The following is an 18,438-nucleotide window of genomic DNA, read 5'->3' as shown; positions in this document are numbered from 1 at the left end:
AGGGGGGGGGGGAGCTGCGGGGGGCTCTCGCTGGGCAGCGGGGGAGGAGCTGCGGGGGGGGGGGGGGGGACCTGCGGGGGTCTCTCGCTGGGCAGCGAGGGGGGGAGCTGCGGGGGGCTCTCGCTGGGCAGCGAGGGGGGGAGCTGCGGGGGGCTCTCGCTGGGCAGCGAGGGGGGAGCTGCGGGGGGCTCTCGCTGGGCAGCGGGGGGCTCTCGCTGGGCAGTGAGAGCCCCCACAACACGCACCAGTGCCCCGCGAGAGCCCCCACAACACGCACCACTGCCCCACGAGAGCCCCCACAACACGCACCACTGCCCCGCGAGAGTCCCACAGACGTGCAGCGTCGCCCTCCCCCCACAGACGTGCAGCGTCGCCCTCCCCCCACAGACGTGCAGCGTCGCCCTCCCCCCCACAGACGTGCAGCGTCGCCCTCCCCCCACAGACGTGCAGCGTCGCCCTCCCCCCACAGACGTGCAGCGTCGCCCTCCCCCCCACAGACGTGCAGCGTCGCCCTCCGCGAGCCCTCCCCCCACAGACGTGCAGCGTCGCCCTCCGCGAGCCCTCCCCCCACAGACGTGCAGCGTCGCCCTCCGCGAGCCCTCCCCCCCACAGACGTGCAGCGTCGCCCTCCGCGAGCCTTCCCCCCACAGACGTGCAGCGTCGCCCTCCGCGAGCCTTCCCCCCACAGACGTGCAGCGTCGCCCTCCGCGAGCCCCCCAAACATGCAGCGTCACCCCCTGCAAGCCCCCCAAACATGCAGCGTCACCCCCTGGCCAGTGCGAGCCCCCCCTCCCCCCAAACATGCAGCGTCACCCCCTGGCCACTGCGAGCCCCCCCAAACATGCAGCGTCACCCCCTGGCCACTGCGAGCCCCTAAAACATGCAACGTTGTCCCCTACATGCCCCCCAAACATGCAGCCTCACCCCCCCCGGCCAGTGCGAGCCCCCTTAACATGCAGCGTCGCCTCCTGCAAGCCCCCCAAACGTGCAGCGTCGCCCCACCGGCCAGTGCGAGCCCCCCCAAACGTGCAGCGTCGCCCCACCAGCCAGTGCGAGCTCCCCCCAAACGTGCGTCGCCCCCCCGGCCAGTGCGAGCTCCCCCCAAACGTGCAGCGTCTCCCCCTGCCCAGTGCGAGCTCCCCCCAAACGTGCAGAGTCTCCCCCTGCCCAGTGCGAGCTGCCCCCAAACGTGCAGAGTCTCCCCCTGCCCAGTGCGAGCTGCCCCCAAACGTGCAGAGTCTCCCCCTGCCCGGTGCGAGCTGCCCCCAAACGTGCAGAGTCTCCCCCCTGCCCGGTGCGAGCTGCCCCCAAACGTGCAGAGTCTCCCCCTGCCCGGTGCGAGCTGCCCCCAAACGTGCAGAGTCTCCCCCTGCCCGGTGCGAGCTGCCCCCAAACGTGCAGAGTCTCCTCCTGCCCGGTGCGAGCTGCCCCCAAACGTGCAGAGTCTCCCCCTGCCCGGTGCGAGCTGCCCCCAAACGTGCAGAGTCTCCCCCTGCCCGGTGCGAGCTGCCCCCAAACGTGCAGAGTCTCCCACTGCGAGCTGCCCCCAAACGTGCAGAGTCTCCCCCTGCCAGTGCGAGCTGCCCCGCAAACGCGTAGCGTCGCCCCCCCGCAAACGTGCAGCGTCGCCCCCTGCCGGCCCCCCGCAAACGTGCAGCGTCGGCCCCTGCCGGCCCCCCGCAAACGTGCAGCGTCGCCCCCTGCCGGCCCCCCGCAAACGTGCAGCGTCGCCCCCTGCCGGCCCCCGCAAACGTGCAGCGTCGCCCCCTGCCGGCCCCCCGCAAACGTGCAGCGTCGCCCCCTGCCGGCCCCCGCAAACGTGCAGCGTCGCCCCCTGCCGGCCCCCCGCAAACGTGCAGCGTCGCCCCCTGCCGGCCCCCGCAAACGTGCAGCGTCGCCCCCTGCCGGCCCCCCAATCCTGCAGCGTCGCCCCCTGCCGGGCCCCGCAAACGTGCAGCGTCGCCCCCTGCCTGGCCCCGCAAACGTGCAGCGTCGCCCCCTGGCCATTGCGAGCCCCTAAAACATGCAACGTTGTCCCCTACATGCCCCCCAAACATGCAGCCTCACCCCCCCCGGCCAGTGCGAGCCCCCTTAACATGCAGCGTCGCCTCCTGCAAGCCCCCCAAACGTGCAGCGTCGCCCCACCGGCCAGTGCGAGCCCCCCCAAACGTGCAGCGTCGCCCCACCGGCCAGTGCGAGCTCCCCCCAAACGTGCGTCGCCCCCCCCGGCCAGTGCGAGCTCCCCCCAAACGTGCAGCGTCTCCCCCTGCCCAGTGCGAGCTCCCCCCAAACGTGCAGAGTCTCCCCCTGCCCAGTGCGAGCTCCCCCCAAACGTGCAGCGTCGCCCCCTGCCGGGCCCCGCAAACGTGCAGCGTCGCCCCCTGCCTGGCCCCGCAAACGTGCAGCGTCGCCCCCTGGCCATTGCGAGCCCCTAAAACATGCAACGTTGTCCCCTACATGCCCCCCAAACATGCAGCCTCACCCCCCCGGCCAGTGCGAGCCCCCTTAACATGCAGCGTCGCCTCCTGCAAGCCCCCCAAACGTGCAGCGTCGCCCCACCGGCCAGTGCGAGCCCCCCCAAACGTGCAGCGTCGCCCCACCGGCCAGTGCGAGCTCCCCCCAAACGTGCGTCGCCCCCCCGGCCAGTGCGAGCTCCCCCCAAACGTGCAGCGTCTCCCCCTGCCCAGTGCGAGCTCCCCCCAAACGTGCAGAGTCTCCCCCTGCCCAGTGCGAGCTCCCCCCAAACGTGCAGCGTCGCCCCCTGCCGGGCCCCGCAAACGTGCAGCGTCGCCCCCTGCCTGGCCCCGCAAACGTGCAGCGTCGCCCCCTGGCCATTGCGAGCCCCTAAAACATGCAACGTTGTCCCCTACATGCCCCCCAAACATGCAGCCTCACCCCCCCCGGCCAGTGCGAGCCCCCTTAACATGCAGCGTCGCCTCCTGCAAGCCCCCCAAACGTGCAGCGTCGCCCCACCGGCCAGTGCGAGCCCCCCCAAACGTGCAGCGTCGCCCCACCGGCCAGTGCGAGCTCCCCCCAAACGTGCGTCGCCCCCCCCGGCCAGTGCGAGCTCCCCCCAAACGTGCAGCGTCTCCCCCTGCCCAGTGCGAGCTCCCCCCAAACGTGCAGCGTCTCCCCCTGCCCAGTGCGAGCTCCCCCCAAACGTGCAGAGTCTCCCCCTGCCCAGTGCGAGCTCCCCCCAAACGTGCAGCGTCGCCCCCTGCCGGGCCTCCCAATCCTGCAGCGTCGCTCACTGCCCAGTGCCAGCCCCCCTAAACGTGCAGCTACACCCCCTGTCCAGTGCGAGTCCACCCCAAACATGCAGTCGCTCCCTGGCAAGTGCGAGTCCCCCAAAACGTTCCACATTGCCTCCTGCAAGCCCCCCCAAACATGTAGCGTCGCCTACTGCCTGCCCTAGAGTAACCCCCACATTCCTTATGAAACCTCCACAGCATTACCCCCTGCTCCGTGGAACCCCCCAGAAGTCACTTACCTTATTGAAGCCTCCACAGCACGGTGCTTGCAGCTTCAGTACATTCCCTGTCAGGAGAAGCCCCCTCTACTTATGGACGCCTACACAGGAGCACGGTGCTGCAGCTTCAGTACATTCCCTGTGAGATATACACGAGCTGCAGCCCCCAGTGGTGACAGGAGACACTGCTCTGTGCCCCCAACATCCAGGCTGAGACCCCAGAGCTACGGTATAACTGATGAGGAAAAGCTGAATATTCCCCACCTCAGGGTCAGGATCCGTGACCCGTCTGCTCTGCACAGAGGAGCCCGAGCACTGCTGCTTCCCGCCCACAGATCTGGACTGAGGAGGCCCCGCCCCTTCCGGTGACATCATTGCCTCAGGAAATCACTCCTCCCCCTCCAAAAATCAACTCCGATCTTACGATCTAGTCTCTACCGTGCGGCTCTGCAGGAGGAGGTGTGTGGAGATTCCCCATTACTGGGGCAGGGGGGATTAACCCCTTCAGCTCTGAGGCTTTCTTGGGGTTTTTCTCGCTGAATTCTATGAATCGTGAGGTTTTTGTTCCTTTTCCTCTGATAGATACAGACGCCCCAACTATGAGAGGCCGGAAGTGAGGAAACCCGTCTGCCCTCAGTCCTCGGTCCCTTTCCTGCCCTCAGTCCTCGGCCCCTTTCCTGCCCCTCGGTCCTCGGCCCCTTTCCTGCCCCTCGGTCCTCGGCCCCTTTCCTGCCCCTCGGTCCTCGGCCCCTTTCCTGCCCCTCGGTCCTCGGCCCCTTTCCTGCCCTCGGTCCTCGGCCCCTTTCCTGCCCCTCGGTCCTCGGCCCCTTTCCTGCCCCTCGGTCCTCGGCCCCTTTCCTGCCCCTCGGTCCTCGGCCCCTTTCCTGCCCCTCGGTCCTCGGCCCCTTTCCTGCCCCTCGGTCCTCGGCCCCTTTCCTGCCCTCAGTCCTCGGCCCCTTTCCTGCCCCTCGGTCCTCGGCCCCTTTCCTGCCCCTCGGTCCTCGGCCCCTTTCCTGCCCCTCGGTCCTCGGCCCCTTTCCTGCCCCTCGGTCCTCGGCCATTTACATTGTGCCCTTTATGGAGTAGATATAATGTTCCCACAGCACCGCCATATACTCTAAAATAATAAATCTCATGTTTCCCCTTATTCTTTCTTGTAATTGTATTATTACACTGGATTCTTTATGATGTTACATCGTCATCTTCTCCCCATTCAGGTCCCTACAATATCGGATCCTCTCAGTGGAGATCTTCTATAGAAGAGAATTTTCCTGATTGCCCCGTGAAGGATGGATATGGACAGGGACAAGATGGCGGAGAGGATATTACACCTCACCCTAGAGATCCTCTTCCGGCTTACTGGAGAGGTGAGAGATTCTGATGACGTCACATTACACCATTCTTATCTATGGGAATAACAGATGGACAGAACTGGAGAGGTGAGGACTCTGGAAATGTCTGTAGTGAGATTTATTACTGTGTCTCTCCATAACCAGGATTACACAGTAGTGAAGAAGCCCTCTAGTGAGCGCTGTCAGGCCCCTGTGTCTGAGGGATGGGGAAGACCCCTGAACCCAATCACTGGGCCTCCACCTCACCCCCCGATACATGAGGACATCAATGACCAGAAGATCCTAGAACTCGCCTACAAGATGATTGAGCTGCTGACTGGAGAGGTGACACTGCTGGGAATGCTGGGACATTATACAGTAACGCTATGAAGGGATTGGGGGTGACGGTATCATTGTATGTGTCAGGTTCCTATAAGGTGTCAGGACGTCGCCGTCTATTTCTCCATGGAGGAGTGGGAGTATTTAGAAGGACACAAAGATCTGTATAAGGACGTCATGATGGAGGTTCCCCAGCCCCTCACATCACCAGGTAATAGACAGGACTAAATACACTTGGCCTATAATTATCTGTATGTAAGGAATGAATTCAGTCCCTGTATGTGTTTCCTCCAGTTCTATCCAGTGAGAGGACAACACCAGAGAGATGTCCCCATCCTCTTCTCCCACAGGACTGTAAACAAGAAGATCCAGATGTTCCTCAGGATCATCAGGTAGATGGAGTGAAAGTGTCATGAAACCTCCCTATGATGCGTAGACGGCTGTGAAGGTCTTGTGCTCAGTTTTGTTTTATCCACCGGTATTATATGTTTTATACTTGTGGAATGAGAACGGTGGAGATGGCAGGATTAGAGCTGATCATAGATGGGACTTCTCCATCTGTCTGTGACTTCTACAATATTTGTTTCAGGGTGAAGATCTGACCCATATTAATACTACAGAGACATATGTGAGGGGTGATGAGCGGTGTAAAGATGAGATTCCTACATATGGCTACCCAGGTGAGTAGTGACCACTAAATGTAGAGAAGTCACAGATTCTTCTCAGTCACCTGCTGTGGCTGCTTTATTGGTGGTGTAGTCCGACCATATCCCACAAAATTCTCTTCCACTTGGAACTGTTCATATTATTTTGGGCACTGAATCCTCTTCTTCTATAGAGCTTACAATCTGGAGGATCCACTTACCCCTTGGAATTAGAAGATGCTGACCCTTACATGCTCAGATTTGTAAATTAGATTTCCAAATTACAGTGTATGTAGAATGTGCTGACAAGTTAGAAAATCACTAAAAGAAAAATATTATGCTGGGCCCCTAAGAGATAGTGGAGAGTAATGATGCTATTAGCAGACAGCTGGGGGCTGGTGTTATCAGGTTGGGCAGGCTCATTGTGATTTTGCCCTTCCCAGCCATTAGATCTCCCAATCCTGCCACAGTTCCCAGCTCTTCCAAAATGCCCTGGTGTGGTGGCAAGTGGTGTAATGGTTCATGGGGTTGATGACAACTGTGAATTGACAGCTGGCATGAAGCCCTGGTGCTAGTAATGATTGGGGATCTATCTGACACCCCCATTACTAACCCAGTACATGTAAATAAAATATTTTTTATGTTCTTTTATTTTTTTCAAACACCTCCCCCATCCCCGAGGCAAGCCCTTATTCACCAATTTATTAAAGGCTTGACGTTCCGCCGTAATCAGCAAGGAGGTCCCACAATGACGACGTTCCACAAAGACAAACCTGAAGGACATAAACAGAGAGAATTAAAAAAGCCAGGACAAAGTCCCTCATTCACCAATTCATTAAATAACAGCTAAAAAAAAATGAAATTTTGCTGTAATCCACATGGAGGTCCCAGTTCGTTGCCTGACTGTGTCCCAGCCTATAAAGAACATTCAGACAACGAACCCCATAGGCTGGAACAGCAGCCACTGCCGGCTCTCGCGCTGTGCTGTGTGAGAACCGCCCCTGGCAGTGAGCTGCGATGACCTCAAGAGCAGCAGGTCACACCGTAGCGTGTGATGCGCAGGCAGCAATGACTAGCAGTGACGTCATGAGTAGAGTTGAGCGCGGTTCGAGGTTCTCCAGTTCGCGGCTCGAGTGATTTTGGGGGCTGTTCTAGATCGAACTAGAACTCGAGCTTTTTGCTAAAGCTCGATAGTTCTAGATACGTTCGAGAACGGTTCTAGCAGCAAAAAGACCAGCTAATTCCTAGCTGACTTTCCGCTGTAATAGTGTAAGTCACTCTGTGACTCACACTATTATGAAATTTCAGTGTATAGTGTGCGGGAACAGCGCATTCAGATCACTGCTGTATGGATAATGGCGATCGCCATTTTTTTTTTTTTTCCTTGCCTTCCTTCCCTAAGAGCGCGCATGTAGTGGGGCGGGCCAGCATGTCAGCCAATCCCAGACACACACACAGCTAAGTGGACTTTTAGCCAGAGAAGCAACGGCATGTGGGATAGGATGTCCATAAAATATGGGTAGAGCTGGGCTCAACCGCCTAAGGAGGAAGGTGCTTAAGGGAAAGAAAGCGCTAAGTAATATATTGGATCCCAAGCACTCAAATTAGGACAAAGAGAATAAATGCAAAAAAGTGTTATTTTATCGGACTATTTGCAAAAAAGAAAACGCCACCACAATATAGCAAAAGCCGACGTTTCGGCCTATGTTAGGCCTTTTTCAAGGTTTTTGCGTGTAATGGGAGGGTGGATGGGACGAATTAGACGTCAAGGGATTGTACCATGTGGCGTTTGCTTTGCTTTGCAAGGGTACGTCACGGAGGCCAGGGAGGCCCAGAAGACAGGTGGAGGAAGAGAGAGGATGCCTGGATAACACAAGGAGTGGGGACAGGGTCCCAGAGGTCTGTGATGGAGGCAGGAGGCATCTCCCATTATACGCAAAAACCTTGAAAAAGGCCTAACATAGGCCGAAACGTCGGCTTTTGCTATATTGTGGTGGTGTTTTCTTTTTTGCAAACAGTCCAATAAAATAACACTTTTTTGCATTTATTCTCTTTGTCCTAATTTGATAGGATGTCCATGTCACATGTCCCTGCATTATAAAAACGGACATTTTTCTCCAGCACGCCATTATCTGCCTTCTGCGTCCTTGATGTCAGTCACCGCTGGCGCAGCTCCTATCTCCGATACTGCTGTGTACGCTCCATACACAGCGCTGTACAGCATAGGGATAGCACTTTCTATCAGTCCTTTTAAGGGCTCATACCGGCAGGGTCAGAGCCATAGGTGACAGGTCCGTGAAAACAGAGTTTAACGGCTACACAAGATGACAGCGTCTGTGTAGCTAAGGTCAGGGATTTCCTTGCTGCATTTCCCCATTAGGAGCGATAGAAAGGCAGGCTTCCTTTCCTCTACTCAGAGACCCACAACCCTGCCACTGTACCCTCCTGTCCTCTGCACACTCCAACTCATTATAACTAAGCCATTATACTAGCAAACACTGAGTGAACTTAGTGGCATCCTAAACGTGGCTGTTGGACTTCCATTAGTGTCCCACTGGTGCCAAGCTATTTCTAGCACCTGTGCAGGACACCCTCCTGCTCTGTTTTTAATAAGCTATAATGATAGCAAAAAATGCTGCCATTTAGTGGCATACAAGAAGTGACTGTTGGACTTCCATTAGTGTCCCACTGGTGCAAATCTATTTGCAGCACCTCTGCATGACAGCCTCATGCACATTTTGCTACGCTAATTTTATAGCAAACTCAGGGAATTCATTGCTGCATTTGATAATTCGGAGGGATAGAAAGTGAGGCTTCCTTTAGCTTTTCCTTCTGTTCATAGACAGCATCTCCAAGTCCACACCCGAAGAGCAATTTCTCCTCAACGTCTAAGTGTAGAAAGGCAGCTAGTGCGCATGCGTGTGCCGATTTACCCCAGCCGCAGCCTAACTACAGTGTTTCGCCTAGTGAGTATGCTCAGCCTGACTGTGCCATTCCTGAGGCTAAGTCTTCATTTCGGGATACAGCGCATGCTCCCACACTTAGTGCGAAAAGCCTCTTTGTACAGGTACTTGCACTCCGTGCCGGGTCTAAGTCCTGTTTTGTGCCTAGACACCATGCTAAAGCTGATAGTCTTTTTTCAGAGACTGTATTACATGCAACTGAGCATGCTCAGGCACTTACTGCATCAGAGACTAGGTCAGGTAATGAACTCTTTGGCCCTGCCCCTGATGTAGGGGGCCCATATGGGACACCTGATGCCCTGTGGTCTGACGATGTGGCCAGGCCACTCCCAAATGGCTTGCAGAGGCCCGCCCCTATGACTTGTCACCTCATTATTGATGGTCAGACGATGACTGGTGAGGTGTTTGTGTCATGGCAGCCATGAGGTCATTATTGAAGTTGCGGTTCCAAATAGGACGCTAGTTATGCCACTCATGACGTGTCACTCTGCTTTTGTCTCCAGGAGGTGCATTGTGGTCCACCCTGGTTTGGGGCGGACCCAGGTTATAAAAGGGGCTGGAGCCAACAAGGAGGTGCGCAGTCTTCTATTATGCTCCGAAAGAGCACACCTCCATGTGTTGAACCCATTGCAGCTTTAGGCCAGAGGTAGGCAGGGATAGGGCGTCGATGCAGGCCGCCACCACAGTTAGTAACGCAGAACGGTTAAGACCAGCTCCTGTACTACAAGTCCTGTTTGTGCAGCCCAGTGGCATTAACAGGCCTGCTGCTGCTGATGCGCCTGCTGTCCACAGGTGTGGCCCCAATGCACACGGTCAGCGTACTGAATGGCCCCTGTGATGTTAACAGGGAGTTCCTGGGCTGGGTGGGCGTGTGGACCCTGTGACGCTAACAGGGCTCCCAGTCTCCAGATCCGAGTGGCGTCTAACTCGGTTCAGGCAACTATTAGTTTCATAGCCACACAGATCTGTATCCTCCACCTAACCTTCCAGTTGCCAACCTCTCCTTTTCCATCTGGGAGCACGGTGGACATTGACTGCTGATGGGGATATATACCTTTCTCTTTCTTTTCTTATTCATTTTCGTTATATAGCGGTAACATAGTATATACCACCTTATCCAAATCTGCCAGTCCCACTGTAACAGATGGTGTTTCTTCATCAAATGTTACTTTTGCTTAACCAACAAACCCACGGACAAAAACTTTTTTTCCCCTTTCCAACATAACTGTTCCCCTTTCCACCAGCATCTGTCCTTTTTCAACTCATTTGGTATATGACCAAAAGTGCAACTCTGCAGGGACACCGTACTCAATGCCATCTCAGCACAGCAGCCAGCCCTCGGTCCCTCAGATGTGGACAAGTAAAAGACCATTTCCTCCTATCCATGACAAAGCGTTGAGATTCACTCTGTGCAGCACTGGTGTTTACTGGAAAAGCAGATCTAAGAATCCGTACCACCTTCTGCAGATACTCCTGTATACGTGCGTCCCTTTCTATGGCAGGAATTATTTCGCCAAATTTTGTCTTGTACCAGGGATCTAACAGTGTGGCAACCCAGTAGTTAGCATTACTTCGAATTCGTACAATCCGAGGGTCATGTTGTAGGTAGTGCAGCAAGAAGGCGCTCATGTGTCTTGTGCATCCAGGAGGACCAAGTCCTTGGTGTGTTGGTGGCAGAGAGGTGAGAATCATGCCTCCATCCTCTGCCCTCTCCCCCCAACCTCGCACAACCGAAATGTGAGCAAGCTCTCACTCATCTGCTGAGTCTTCCATGCCCATCGCCAGTTCGTCCTCCATTTCTTCATGGGCTCCTGCACATTCCTCAACAATTTTTGCTGATACTATGCGCCCTTGTTAATCCCTCTCCCCCACCATGACTGCTGCCTAGGTGCCGCTCACCGTCTGGACCTTGTAGATCTTATTATCCCTTCTGCATATGACTCCTCCTGTACTTCCTCCCCTTCCTCTTGAACCAACACCTGACTCCGAATAATGCTTACAGTGTGCTCCATCTTGTAGATGACCAGAATTGCCACGCTGAGAATGGCATCGCCAGTGCTAAACATCTTCGTCGACATTTGTAAACTGTGTAGAAGGGTGCATAGGTCCTTGATCTGACATCACTCCAGCAGCGTGATCTGCACCACCTCTGGATCAAATTAGCCCAGGGTATACGTCAGACCGTATTTCAGCAGGGCTCTGCGGTGCTGCCACAGACGCTGCAACATGTGCAGATTCCAATTCCTGTATGTCGGAACATCTCCGCATCTCCAATGGCGGTTAAACGCATTTCCGGCGTTTAACCGCCAGACCCTAAGACTTCAGGAGCGATGAAAGTTGTTGAGCTGCTGGGTGCGAAGGATGAAAGTGAGCACATAGCAGCGTGCCCGCTGCACAAGGCCATGTAGGCCGGGATGGTATTTTAAAAATTGCTGGAGAATCAGATTCAACACGTGAGCCATACAAGGCACGTGTGTCATTTTGCCCTGCCAAAGGGCCGCAGACAGGTTTGCATCATTGCCGCACACGGCTGTTAAGTCACCAACGTAGTCCAATCAATTTGTACTCCGGTCGCCAGGTGACAACGTGTTCCTTTCGTGCATAGTGCTGATGATGGGAAAGGAGTCGATGCCAGCGGCGCAGGTGGACGCAGGTTATGGTCACCCACTGGGTTGCGTTACCTTAACAGATACAGAACCACAGGCTGAATGTAGGTGGTGGGTATCTCACAGATGAAGTACCATCATTCAGCTACAACCAATGGGAAGAAACCACACCCTTTTTTAGGCCCCTCCTGTCTGCAGACCACTGCCAGACAAAGCTATGAACCTCTTCTTACTGTTACCCCCAGTTCAGTTTTATGATTTTGTGTGCTTGTTACCTGACTACTTTTCCTGCTTGCTGTTTATGTACCTCGTTGGCAGATCTGCATTTCACCTCTGCTTGTTTTCTGATTAAGTCCTGGCCATCCCATTCTGTTCCTCTTCCTCAATTAATGTTTTTGATCCTGTATGACTACTATTCTCTGGAACTGCAGCCTTCCACAGGTATTGATCAACTTGGGCCCTGTGTAATTCCAAATCACTGTATAGGGGTTAAAGGGTTTCAGGGTTCTGGGTGTCCAGCTTGGTGAGTGGCTTGCCTCTAGCCTATCCTTTACAGCCCATCTGAGTGTGTCGATCCAAGCAGGCGTTACACCGTGCCCTCTGCAGAAGGTCATGTAGGCCGGGATAGTGTTTTAAAAATTGCTGGACAACCTGGTTCATTACGTGAGCCCTACAAGGCACGTGTGTCACATTGCCCTGAAGAAGGGTCGCAGACTGGTTTGCATCATTGTCGCACCCGACCTTCCCTGGCTGCTGGTTGAGTGGAGACAACCATTGATGAAACTCGGTCTCACTCTCCAGAGCTTACCGTCCACAACTCCTCAACGGTGTGAATCACATTTCCCAGACATTTCTAAGTAAAGAGTCGACCGCATCATGCTGTTGAGCTGTGCTGCCAGCATAGTAAGGAGGTGTGTGGGATTCCTTGGGCACAGTTACAAGGAAGGGTGGCCTGACCACACAGGGTTTGGGCCGAGGTGGAGGACCCACACGAGGTTGAGGAGGCAGAAGCAGTGGAGGAACTTGTACATACAGAGGAAGGATTGACACACAAGGCGTGGGGACGGCAAGACTTGTACAGCAAACCCTTCTCCATCTCTCACAATAGTTACCCAGTGCCCAGTCAGCAACATGTAACTCCCCTGTCCATGCTTACTGGTCCAAGTATTTGTGGTGAAATGCACCCTGTCACACACAGAGTTTCTCAAGGAATCGGTGAGGTTGTGTGCGACCTGCTGTGGTAGCGCGGGCACGCCTTTCTTGGAGAAGGAGTGACGACTGGCCATCGGCTCTTGGGGCACTGCAATGGGCATAAGGTCTCGAAAATCCTCGGTCTCAAAAGGGTGTAAAGGCAGCCTTTCTGTTGCCAACAAGTTGCAGATGATGAAACTCAACCTCTTAGGCATGTCATGCCCTTCGAAAATCATGTAAAACACAGCGAGGGGACTCCAACCAGAGTCTCCCTCGTTTCCACTAATTGGGCCACACACACCCCACTTGACTGGCATCAGTTGACCCCCCATTTTGAAAAAGATGCTTTGCATGAAGCACTCTCAATAATACGCGTGCCTTTCACCTCCCCTGGATGACTCAGGGGAAGAAAAGTCCTCTGAGAGCCATGACTTGTTCATCTTGGTTCTTTTACAAACACAGCGAGGGGACTCCAACCACAGTCTCCCTCGTTTCCACTAACTGGGCCACACACACCCCACTTGACTGGCATCGGTTGAGCCCCCTTTTGAAAAAGAAAAAGGTGCTTTGCATGAAGCACTCTCAAAAATATGCATGGCCCAGGGCTCATTCCACTTGAACGCCCGACCTCCTTAACCGTGGGCTGAACACTACTCAGACAACACAGGGTGAGGGAATCACAATATTAAGACTTTATTGGATCCCCAAACAATTAATGGGACATAGCGCATAACCAGCAAAACACACAAATGTAACAGGCAACATAGTCTCACCCTTCCTCTGGCTCACCAGGGATTTAGAATGTCCGTGCCTCAGAGCTTCCAGGGCTACTTGCTCCAATCCAGCAGCACCTCGCTTTCGGCGGGCACCCACCGAGGATGGAATAACGCCAGATTTAGGAAGCTGGCTGAGGTCTGCAGAGCCTGTAGGCAGATGACTGGATTGTCCCAAGCTGGATTCCTTCCTTAGGTAGTCCTTGATAGCTCAGCCGAATCCTTGCATTCGATGCTGAGGTCCATGTAGCATTATAATCCAGGTTCAGCTTGCCAATCGGATCCGCAGATCCTAGATTAGTAGCATGTAGCAAGAGTCTTTCTGGGCAATGGACAGTCCTCCTTCTTATACCCCTGAGCTCTCCATTCAGACCATTGGGGTCTTCACGATTGGTGGAAAAGACTGGGCTCTTATTGGTTACATCACATCTAGCAATTCACTTAGTAATACAATGGGAAGTTCGTATAATTGATTTATCTGTGTGTCTGGCCTTCATTAGCCAAGGCAATTACATGAGTCAACAAGAGTCTTGTAAAAACAATGAGGGACTTATCCCCCTTCTATAAACAAACTGTCTTCATGTCTGGCTGAATGTTAAGAAAGTTAACCCATGCTAGGCACTGAGAGTCCATGTCGTCACAGCAAGGTGTGCAGAATTCATGCTACTCCCTATTAAAGGCTAAAAGCCCAGCCACAAGTGACTAAATAAACATAGGAGACACATAGAATTGCAAATTACTCACTAGATAATACTCAGTCCATGTCCCGTCACATCATTTGGTTTGGAATATCATATTCAGACCATGATGTGTAATGGTTATCATAGGTGTGAGTGCTATCTATGAAAACCATGGATAGCAGTCCGAGAAACTGACATCTGAATGAGTCCTTGTCAGCCACAGAGCTATCGGAGGCCACGTCCGCAGAGTTCAGGGGTGTCTTGAGACACACACACACACACACAAGTATTTAGTCAGCCACCGATTGTGCAAGTTCTCCCACTTAAAAAGATGGGAGAGGCCTGTAATTGACATAGGTAGACCACAACTATGAGAGACAAAATGAGAAAACAAATCCAGAAAATCACCGCGTCTGAATTGCCAAGATTTTTTTGCAAATTGTGGTGGAAAATAAGTATTTAGTCAATAACAAAAGTTCATCTCAATATTTTGTTGTATATCCTTTGCTGCCAATGACCTAGATGAAATGATCTCTGTAAGTCTTCACAAAGTTGGTGGTATGTTGGCCCATTTCTCCATGCAGATCTCCTCTAGAGCAGTGATGTTTCGGCCTGTCGCTGGGCAACATGGACTTTCAACTCCCTCCAAAGATTTCCTATGGGGTTGAGATCTGGAGACTGGCTAGGCCACTCCAGGACCTTCATATGCTTCTTACGAAGCTATTCCTTCATTGCCCTGACTGTGTGCTTGGGATCATTATCATGCTGAAAGACTCAGACACGTTTCATCTTCAATGCACTTGCTAATGGAGGTTTGCACTCAAAATCTCACGATACATGGCCCCATTCATACTTTCATGTACACGGATCAATCGTCCTCCGTCCTTTGCAGAGAAACAGCCCCAAAGCATTATGTTGCCACCCCCATGCGTCACAGTAGGTATGGTGTTCTTTGGATGCAACACAGCATTTTGTCTCCTCCAAACATGACGACTTGTGTTTCTACCAAACAGTTCTACTTTGGTTTCATCAGACCATATGACATGCTCCCAATAGTCTTCTGGATAATCCAAATGCTCTCTCGCAAACTTCAGACGGGCCTGGACATGTACTGAAAAAGCCGATCGTGAAACGTACGTTGGAGATTGAGCTGAGGAGATCTATGCTACAACATGGAAATTTATCCACTTCTTGTTACCCTATGTCACAGTGTTTTACACTAATTTTCTGACTAGTATTGCAGACTGAGATAATGATTAATCCATCGGGCACTTTATATGAAGCACTGAGATTTATTATGCGGAGATACACTGCCATTATACCAATATGCTTCACACATGGAGTTGAAATTGCACTTATCAGTATGCTGTGCAACTGAATGACTGTGTATTAATTAGCCTAATAGAGCAACAAGGCTATGTGCGCACGTTGCGTTCTCTGCAGTGCGGAAAAGAACGCACCCTCCGGCAGACGGGACACTGCGTTTATGAAATAAAATGCATCCACAACGCATGGATTTTGGATTTTTCCATGCGTTTTGCATGCGTTTTGGATGCATTTTTGACAGTGCGTTCCCCCGGCAATTCAACTCTGCTACAAGCCGGCTGACAGCCGACACAGACAGTCGCGCGATGAGAATGAACTCGGGTGAATTGCACCCGACTTCATTGTCATACCGCAGCTCTGTCTGTGTGTGGCGTCCCGATTATCATCTTCCCCGCCTACATCCCGACATTACCGCCGACATCCCCGCACACATCCCGACATTTTCGCCTACATCCCGACATTACTGCCGACATCCCCGCACACATCCAGACATTACCGCCGACATCCCCGCACACATCCCGACACTACAGCCCTCATCATCACCGCACACACACCGGCATTACCTCAGTGACGTCCCCGCTGACAGCGCGATTCGCTTCAGTTGCTGCGTGGAGCTCACAGGGGCGGCGGTGTTTTACAGCCGCTCCTGTCAGCTTCATGTATCAAAGCTGGATGCGTCGCAGGACCTCTGGATTACGCCGTACCTGGAGGGGTATTTGGGGATTTTAATAAAGTGGTGAAAAGAGGGTGTTTTTTTTGTCTTTTATTCCAAATAAAGGATTTTTTCGGGTGTAAGTGTTTATTTCCTTTCACTTACAGGTTAATTATGGAGGGTATCTCGGGGAGACGCCTGTCATGATTAACCTAGGACTTAGTGGCAGCTACGGGCTGCTGCCATTAACCCCTTATTACCACGATTGCCACCGCACCAGGGCAATTCGGGTTGAGCCGGGTAAAGTCCCGGGACTGTCGCATCTAATGGATGCGGCAATTCCAGGCGGCTCCTGGCTGATATTGTTAGGCTGGGGGGCTCCCCATAACGTGGCGCTCCCCATCCTGAGAATACCAGCCTTCAGCCGTGTGGCTTTATCTTGGCTGGTATCAAAATTGGGGGGACTGCACGTCCGTTTTTTTTTAATTTATTTATTTTACTGCACGATATAGACCCGCCCACCTGCGGCTGTGATTGGTTGCAGTGAGACATCTGTCACTCAGCGTGGGGGGCGTGTCTGACTGTAACCAATCATAGGCGCCGGTGGGTGGGGAAAGCAGGGAATACGAGATTGAATAATGAGCGGCCGGCATTTTCAAAAGAGGAAAAGCCGCCGGAGCAGTGTGAACGCCGTGCAGTGCCGCGCCGGTGATCGGGGATCAGTGAGTAAGAGAGGGGGAGAGACTGACCGACGGACAGAGAGAGACAGACAGACAGACAGAGAGACCGACCGACAGAGAGAGAGAGACACACTAAAGTCGACCAACTGACAGAGAAAGAGACCGACCGACAGACAGAGCGAGATTCACCGACATCCACAGACAGAAATTGACAAACATTGACAGAGACTGAAAAGACCTGCGTTTTGCTTGTCAAAAAAGCATGTGGAACGCAACAAAAATGCAGTCCAAGTGCATTTTGGTTGCGTTCTGACCCACATAATTGATTTCAATGGGTGGAAAACGCAGCTACAACGCACAAAATAAGTGACATGCTGCTTTTTTTTTTCGCATAAATTTTGTGGATCCAAAACGCTGCGTTTACAAACGCAGCGTGTGCATTGATTTTTCGGCTTTCTCATAGACTTTGCTGGGGAAGCTGAACGCATGCAGTTACGCTGCAGTTCAAAACGCAGCGTTTCCAAAAAAATGCAACGTGCGCACATAGCCTTATTTCAAATTGATTCTGAGTAGTATTGCAGGTTGAGATAATATTGAGGCATTAGGCATGTTATATGAAGTATTAAGATTTATAGTATGGAGATATAGTGGCCACAAAAATGTGTCTTATGCATGGATTTAAAGCTGTATATGTTATGATGACTAGTATGTAATCTGTTTGCTATTCAATGGCAGCATATTGATTGATACATAATTAGTCTCAGAGCATACTATTTAGTCTGGTAAATCTAATGACAAAAATGAAAGATGTGTGACTATGGAGAAACAGAAGAGATAATTTAAAACAATAGGGAGCAGTAACACAAGTATACCTTTTGGATCCAACAGCTCTGTTTTTTGCATAATGTGAATTGGGATCATGAAAAATCGGTGAATATTTGATACAGACTGAAAGTTCTCCTGTTTTTGATAAGTTTTAATAGAGGCGTAAGCTTATTTTATTTGAAATGTACTTTTGGAACTGTCTTGTGATATACTGGCTTAATCAGGGGAACACGTGTGGAACTACAGGATCCGAGTTCCTGGCGGCATAGTGTGTTACTGATAGTAACCTTTGTTACGGTGGTCCCAGCTCCATGCAGGTCATTCACTACATCCCCCCCGTGTGGTTCTGGGATTTTTGCTCATTGTTTTTGTGATCATTTTGACCCCACAGAGTGAGATCTTGCCCAGATCTAGGGAGATTATCAGTGGCCTTGTATGTCTTCCATTTTCTTATCATTGCTCCCACAGTTGATTTCATCAAACCAAGCTGCTTGCCTTTTGTATGTTCATTCTTCCCAGCATGGTGCAGGGCTACAATTTTGTTTCTGGTGTCCTTCCACAGCTCTTTGGTCTTCACCATGGAATCTGACTGTTTAAGGTTGTGGACAGGTGTCTTTATTACTGATAACAAGCCCTAACAGATGCCATTACTACAAGTAATGAGTGGAGGATAGAGGAGCCTCTTTAAAGAAAAAGTTACAGGTCTGTGAGAGCCAGAAACCTTGCATGTTTTAGGTGACTAATGCTTATTTTCCACCATAATTTGCAAAAAATCCTTCCAAATCAGACAAGGTGATTTTTCTGGATTTTTTTTCTCATTTTGTCTCTCATAGTTGTGATCTACCGATGATGTCGATTACAGGCCTCTCTCATCTTTTTAAGTGAGAGAAGCTGCACAACTGGTGGATGACTAAATCCTTTTTTCCCCCACTGTATATGCGTACGTACGTACATACACA

The 18,438-nt window shown here is 52.4% G+C and overlaps 1 protein-coding gene across 1 annotated transcript in view; it reads left to right on the top strand.

Moving 5' to 3' along the window:
* The first annotated feature begins 3,849 nt into the window (after positions 1-3,849).
* Positions 3,850-18,438, top strand: part of LOC142312943 (uncharacterized) — a 275,262-nt gene continuing 260,673 nt past the window's right edge. Inside the window, 6 exon segments of the mRNA XM_075351931.1 lie at positions 3,850-3,928; positions 4,687-4,836; positions 4,966-5,145; positions 5,227-5,350; positions 5,434-5,531; positions 5,729-5,819. Of these exon segments, the coding sequence (XP_075208046.1) occupies positions 4,759-4,836; positions 4,966-5,145; positions 5,227-5,350; positions 5,434-5,531; positions 5,729-5,819 (571 nt within the window). The 5' untranslated portion in view covers positions 3,850-3,928; positions 4,687-4,758.

Source organism: Anomaloglossus baeobatrachus, chromosome 5, assembly GCF_048569485.1.
Source record: "Anomaloglossus baeobatrachus isolate aAnoBae1 chromosome 5, aAnoBae1.hap1, whole genome shotgun sequence".
Taxonomy (NCBI): domain Eukaryota; kingdom Metazoa; phylum Chordata; class Amphibia; order Anura; family Aromobatidae; genus Anomaloglossus; species Anomaloglossus baeobatrachus.
Note: the sequence above shows the minus strand (reverse complement) of the source record. Positions and strands in the feature narration are given on the sequence as shown.